This window comes from Cebus imitator, unplaced genomic scaffold (genome assembly GCF_001604975.1).
Source record: "Cebus imitator isolate Cc_AM_T3 unplaced genomic scaffold, Cebus_imitator-1.0 Scaffold499, whole genome shotgun sequence".
Lineage (NCBI taxonomy): Eukaryota > Metazoa > Chordata > Mammalia > Primates > Cebidae > Cebus > Cebus imitator.
The window spans coordinates 909,710-916,717 of record NW_016107814.1 but is presented as its reverse complement, the minus strand read 5'-3'; the positions used below and the strand labels follow the sequence as shown (position 1 = coordinate 916,717).

Genomic DNA, 7,008 nt, shown 5'->3' with positions numbered 1-7,008 from the left:
AGAGATGGGGTTTCACCATGTTGACCAGGATGGTCTCGATCTCTTGACCTCGTGATCCACCCGCCTCGGCCTCCCAAAGTGCTGGGATTACAGGCGTGAGCCACCGCGCCCGGCCTGGCAGTGTTATATCATAGCACAAAGCGTTATTTCCTCTATAGTCTCTGCTTTAATATTTTGCACTTCTGCAGAAGCAAGCTAGCTTTGAATTGCTAAATATATGATACTTTGTATTAAGGACCACAAGCACTAACAAGTGACTGGGGAATATGAATAAAATGCCAGGTTTTTTTTGTTTTTGGGGGTTTGTTTTTGAGATGGAGTCTCATTCTGTTGTCCAGGCTGAAGTGCAGTGGCAAAATCTTGGCTTACTGCAACCTCTGCCTCCTGGGTCCAAGCCATTCTTCTGCCTCAACCTCCCAAGTAGCTGGAACTACAGGTGCAAGCTACTATGCCCAGCTAATTTTTTATTTTTTAGTAGACAAGGTTTTCAGGCTGGTCTGAAATTCCTGACCAGAGGAGATCCACCCGCCTCAGCCTCCCAAAGTGCCAGGATTACAGGCATGAGCCACCACCCCCGGCATATTTTTTTTTTTTTAATGCTACTAGAGCCAATGAAGTCTTGATATACAAATGGCATCAATTCTCTCTGGCTGACTAGCTTAGAATGTTGTTCCCATCTCTGCTGCTTATTCTTCATACTAAGATACCTACTGAAACTCTCCTTTCTGTGTTGAGATAATGTTGGACAGGATAAACATTCACTCAGTCTGACAAGAGAAGCTTAATGAATGAGTAGGCTACAAAAAGCTAACAACTTACTGCATTATTCCAAAACAGATTTTCACAATACAGTTTTGCTGTTTTATTTAATAAGAAAATCCAAAGCCACAGTGTTCCTCTCCTACAATTGAGTAACAACACAGTAAAGGCTGAGGCCCAGGTGGGTGCAGTGGCTCACGCCTGTAGTCCCAGCACTCTGGGAGGCCGAGATGGGCAGATGACAAGGTTGGCAGTTCAAAAGCAGCCTGACCAATATGGTGAAACCCCATCTCTACAAGAAATACAAAAATTAGGCCGGGCGCGGTGGCTCAAGCCTGTAATCCCAGCACTTTGGGAGGCCAAGGCGGGTGGATCACGAGGTCAAGAGATCGAGACCATCCTGGTCAACATGGTGAAACCCCATCTCTACTACAACTACAAAACATTAGCTGGGCATGGTGGCACGTGCCTGTAGTCCCAGCTACTCAGGAGGCTGAGGCAGGAGAATTGCCTGAACCCAGGAGGCGGAGGTTGCGGTGAGCCGAGATCATGCCATTGCACTCCAGCCTGGGTAACAAGAGCGAAACTCCGTCTCAAAAAAAAAAAAAAAGAAATACAAAAATTAGCTGGGCATGGTAGCACACGCCCATAATCCCAGCTACTCAGGAGGCTGAGGCAGGAGAATTGCCTGAACCTGGGAGATGGAGGTTGCAGTGAGCCGAGATCCCACCACTGCACTCCAGCCTAAGCAACAGAGGGAGACTCCTGCTCGAAAAGAAAAAAAAAAGGCTAAGGCCCAAGGATGACTTGAGCCCAGGAGATTGATAGGTAACACAGTGAGACCCCATGTCTACAAAAAAAAATTTTTTTTTAAATAGCCAGGCCTCCACTCCACCACTGAAAAAGAAAAAAAAATTAGCCTGGGGTAGTGGCACTACCGCTAGTGCTGCTAGTGCCAATTACTCAGGAGGCTGAAGTGGGACAATTTTTTGAGCCCATGAGGTTGAGGCTGCAGTGAGCTGAGATTGCGCCACTGCAAAAAAAGAATGAACATAAAGAATTTACTCAGCTGGGGCTGGGCATGGTGGCTCACGCCTGTAATCCTAGCACTTTGGGAGGCCAAGGTGGGTGGATCACCTGAGGTCAGGAATTCAAGACCAGCCTGGCCATCATGGTGAAACCCCCTATTTAAAATAATAATAATAAAAAATAAAAAAGGATTTATTCAGCTGGGCGAGGTGGCTCACACTGGTAATCGCAGCATTTTGGGAGGCCAGGGCAGGTGGATCACCTAAGGTCAGGAGTTCCAGACCAGCCTGACCAAGATGATGACTCTGCCTCTACTAAAAATACAAAATTAGCCGGGCATGGTGGTGCATGCTTGTAAGAACCTGGGAGGCAGAGGCTGCAGTGAGCTAAGATCATGCCATTGCAGTTCAGCCTGGGCAACAAGAGTGAAATTCCATCTCAGTAAATAAATAATTTACTCATAAATTACTAACAATTCTGGAATTAGTAACTCCAAAGACAAGTTATATTTAAAATCTTAAGCTATCACAAGTCTTATTCCTTTAAGAAAGCATTACTGTATCCATTTATTAAAACTAACTTTTTGGCCTGGTACCATGGCTCACGCCTGTAATCACAACACTTTGAAAGAACAGGATCACTTGAGGCTAGGAGTTCAAGACCAGCCTGGCCAAGATGGCAAAACCCCATCTCTACTAAAAATACAAAATTCGTCAGGCATGGTGGCACAGGCCTATAATACCAGTCACTCAGGAGGCTGAGGCAGGAGAATCACTTGAACTCAGGAGGCACAGGTTGCAGTGAGCCAAGATCATGCCATTGCACTCCAGCCTGGGCAGCGAGATTCGGTCTCAAGAATTTAAAAAAAAAAATTTAACTTTTTAAAACTATGAAACTTTTATGTATTTTTAAATGTCCAAAGCAAATGCCTGGTCAAGCATGCATAATATTCAAGAATGCAAAAGAGAAAAGATCAAAGTTTACCGTTTTATAATGCTCAAATGCCATAAACTGGATTGCGCCATAGGGAAAGATTCGAATCATCATTGCACCATTTCCTTTATACAACCCAAGGAATCCTTCTTTTCGGGGAACAGCAAACAATGCAGAAAATACTCCTGTTTTTGAAGAAAAATGCTGTTAAAAAAGAGAAAATTATCTAAATCTGTGATAATTACAGACAAAGATAATTGTGCCATCACTCGGGATAATTTTGCTTGAAGGATTACATGAATAGTAATTTCTATACAACAGTTAAACCTACTAAAAATACATCATATATCCAAATAATATAAACACACCTCATGTAATATAAAACCTACCGTAGAAACAACTACAAATTATAGCAAATTTGATTTGTAACTACAGCAAGTTATATTAAACTATAGCAATCTAAAATATTAACAACAGAAATATATGCAATGTCCACGTTTGTACTGAAGACAATCTATCTGGAAGGATAAATTGTAGGTACTTATTAACATCCAAAAGATATATCCCAAAAGTATTTTATAATAAGCAGATATATAAATGGACTAACATTTTGTTAAGAATTCTGGCCAGGCACAGTGGCTCACACCTGTAATCCCCGCACTTTGGGAGGCCAAGGCAGGTGGATCACCTGTGGTCAGGAATTTGGGCAACATGGTAAAACCCTGTCTCTACTAAAAATAACAAAAGTTAGGCAGGCATGGTGTCCTGGGCCTGTAATCCCAGCTACTCAGGAGGCTGAAGCAGGAGAATTGCTTGAACCCAGGAGGCAGAGGTTGCAGCGAGCCAAGATCCCGCCACTGCACTCCAGCCTGGGTGATACAGTAAAACTCCATCTCAAAAAAACAAATTAACAAAAAAGATAATTGCTTGTTTGAACAAAAATTATGGTAATGAATTCTGGAGTTTATGACATATGTAAAAAGTAAAATGCACGACTCTAACAACACAAAGAACAGCTCATACCAATAAAAGTGTCAATTCATCAAGAGAACAGAAGATACAAAATATGGATAGGAGAGTAACAGGAAGCTTTAAAAAAAGAATTCTATTAAAACTTCCACCTGGCTACCTCTTCTCCTCCCGATCTGCAGGGAAGACGCGGCGGCCGGGGGTGGGGGAAAAAAAAAAAAAAACTTCCTCTTGCTGGAACCAGAAACAAAGGTTAAGTCCTATTTAATTTGATTCAAAAATGTTTGTAATGGCCGGGTACGGTGGCTCACGCTTGTAATCCCAGCACTTTGGGAGGCCGAGGCGGGCAGATCACCTGAGGTCAGCAGTGCGAGACCAACCTGGCCAACATGGTGAAACCCCATCTCAAAAAAAAAAAAAAAAAAAAGAAGTATTTGTAACAATTAAAGGGTGATCAAATTTAGAACAATGATTACCTAGCAGACATAAGGAAGGCTAATGATAAAGTAGAGGTGCCATGGGGGTGTCAACTACACTGACAATGTTTATTTCCAAAGCGCTATTGTAGATCTACATATGTTTCTTATGTTATTACTTAAAATATTTTTATTGTGGCTGGGCGCCGTGGCTCACGCCTATTATCCTAGCACTTTGGGAGGCCGAGGTGGGTGGATCACTTGAGGTCAGGAGTTCAAGACCAGCCTGGCCATGATGGTGAAACCCCATCTTAAAAAATAATAACAAAGGCCGGGCGCGGTGGCTCAAGCCTGTAATCCCAGCACTTTGGGAGGCCGAGGCGGGTGGATCACGAGGTCAAGAGATCGAGACCATCCTGGTCAACATGGTGAAACCCCGTCTCTACTAAAAATACAAAAAATTAGCTGGGCATGGTGGTGCGTGCCTGTAATCCCAGCTACTCAGGAGGCTGAGGCAGGAGAATTGCCTGAACCCAGGAGGCGGAGGTTGCGGTGAGCCGAGATCGTGCCATTGCACTCCAGCCTGGGTAACATGAGTGAAACTCCGTCTCAAAAAAAAAAAATAATAATAATAATAATAATAACAACAACAAAAAAAAATGATTTTATTGTCAAAAAAATTTTTTTTTTAGAGTCTCGCTCTGTCGCTAGGCTGGAGAGCAGTGGCGTGATCTGGGTCACGGCAACCTCCACCTCCTGGGTTCAACGATTCTCCTACTCAGCCTCATGAGTACATGGAAGGCATGCATCACCACGCCCAGCTAATTTTTGTATTTTTAGTAGAGACAGGGTTTCACCATGTTGGCCAGGATGATCTCAATCTCCTGACCTCATGATCCACCCGCCTCAGCCTCCCAAAAGTGCTGAGATTACAGGCGTGAGACACCGCACCTGACAGATACAGCACTTCTAAAAAAGGGGCCAGGTGCTGTGGCTCATGTCTGTAATTCCAGCACTTGGGAGACAGAGGCAGCAGATCACTTAAGGTCAGTGGTTCGAGACCAGCCTGACCAACATGGTAAAACGCTGTCTCTACTACAAAGAAAAATTAGCTGGACATGGTGGCGGGTACCTGTAATCCCAGCTACTGGGGAGGCGGAAGCAGGAGAACTGTTTGAAGCCAGGTGTTGGAAGTTGCAGTGAGCTGAGATCACACCACCGCACTCCAGCCTGGACAACAAGGGTGAAACTCTATCTCAAAAAAACAAAACAAATTGGGACCAGGAGAAATTTTAAATATACTCCTTCCTTATAATATGACCAAAATAATTTTAATTTAAAATAAGTATGGCCAGGCACAGTGGCTCACGCCTGTAATCCCAGAACTTTAGGTGGCCGAGGCGGGTGGATCACCCGAGGTCAGGAGTTCGAGACCAGCTTGGCCAACATGGTGAAACCCCACCTCTACTAAAAATACAAAAATTAGCCACTGTGCTGGCACATGCCAGTAATCCCAGCTACCTGGGAGGCTAAGGCAGGAGAATCGCTTGAAACTAGGAGGCAGAGGTTACAGTGAGCTGAGATCACGCCATTGCACTCCACCCTAGGCAACACAGCAAGACTCCATCTCAAAAAAATAAAATAAATAAAATAAAAATAAGAAGTACGGTCATGCACAGTGGTTCATGCCAATAATCTGAGCACTTTGGAGGGCCAAGGTGCGAGAATAGCTTGAGCCCAGGAATTTGACACCAACCAAGACAACATAGTGAGACATTGTCTCTACAGAAAAAACTTCAAAGTTAGCTCTGTGGCCAGGTGCAATGGCTCACAGCTGTAATCCCAGCAATTTGGAAGGCGGAGGCAGGCGGATCATGAGGTCAGGAGATAGACTATCCTGGGTAACACGGTGAAACCCTGTCTCTACTGAAAATACAAAACATCAGCTGGGCATGATGGCATACGCCTGTAGTCCCAGCTACTAGGTAGGCTGAAGCAGGATAATCATTTGAACCTGGGAGGCGGAGGTTGCAGTGAGCGGAGATCTTGCCAATGCACTCCAGCCTGGGCGACAGAATGAGACTCCATCTCAAAGAAAAAAAAAGTTAGCTCTGCTTGGTGGAGCTCGCCTGTAGTCCCAGCTATTCAGGAGGCTGAGGCAGGAAGATAGCTTGGGCCCAGGAGGTACAGGCTGCAGTGAGCTGTGATCGTAACACTGTTATCCAGCTGGGGTGACAGAATAAGACCCTGATACCAAAAACCAAAAAAGTTTACTAAAATAAAAGACAAAATAAAAATAAGTCTTTGATGCCTTGGAAGTAATGTCACACTTTTTATAAGAAGCTAAAGTAGACAGGAGGCTGAGGCAGGAGAACTGCCTGAACCCAGGAGACGGAGGTTGCAGTGGGCCGAGATGGCGCCATTGCACTCCAGCCTGGGTAACAAGAGCGAGACTCCATCTCAAAAAAAAAAAAAAAGAAGTATTTGTAACAATTAAAGGGTGATCAAATTTAGAACAATGATTACCTAGCAGACATAAGGAAGGCTAATGATAAAGTAGAGGTGCCATGGGGGTGTCAACTACACTGACAATGTTTATTTCCAAAGCGCTATTGTAGATCTACATATGTTTCTTATGTTATTACTTAAAATATTTTTATTGTGGCTGGGCGCCGTGGCTCACGCCTATTATCCTAGCACTTTGGGAGGCCGAGGTGGGTGGATCACTTGAGGTCAGGAGTTCAAGACCAGCCTGGCCATGATGGTGAAACCCCATCTTAAAAAATAATAACAAAGGCCGGGCGCGGTGGCTCAAGCCTGTAATCCCAGCACTTTGGGAGGCCGAGGCGGGTGGATCACGAGGTCAAGAGATCGAGACCATCCTGGTCAACATGGTGAAACC

The 7,008-nt window shown here is 44.4% G+C and overlaps 1 protein-coding gene across 5 annotated transcripts in view; it reads right to left on the bottom strand.

The window, feature by feature from the left end:
• SLC25A16 (solute carrier family 25 member 16) overlaps nt 1–7,008 on the bottom strand; it is a 63,882-nt gene that overhangs the window by 28,911 nt on the left and 27,963 nt on the right. For 4 of the 5 annotated variants that reach the window (XM_037733202.1, XM_037733201.1, XM_017513693.2 and 1 more), the window contains exon 3: nt 2,773–2,906. In XM_037733202.1, coding sequence (XP_037589130.1) covers nt 2,773–2,835 — 63 coding nt within the window. In that variant the 5' untranslated portion in view covers nt 2,836–2,906. Of the gene's footprint in view, nt 1–2,772; nt 2,926–7,008 lie in introns of all 5 variants that reach the window. The other variant, XM_017513692.2, reaches the window with a different exon arrangement.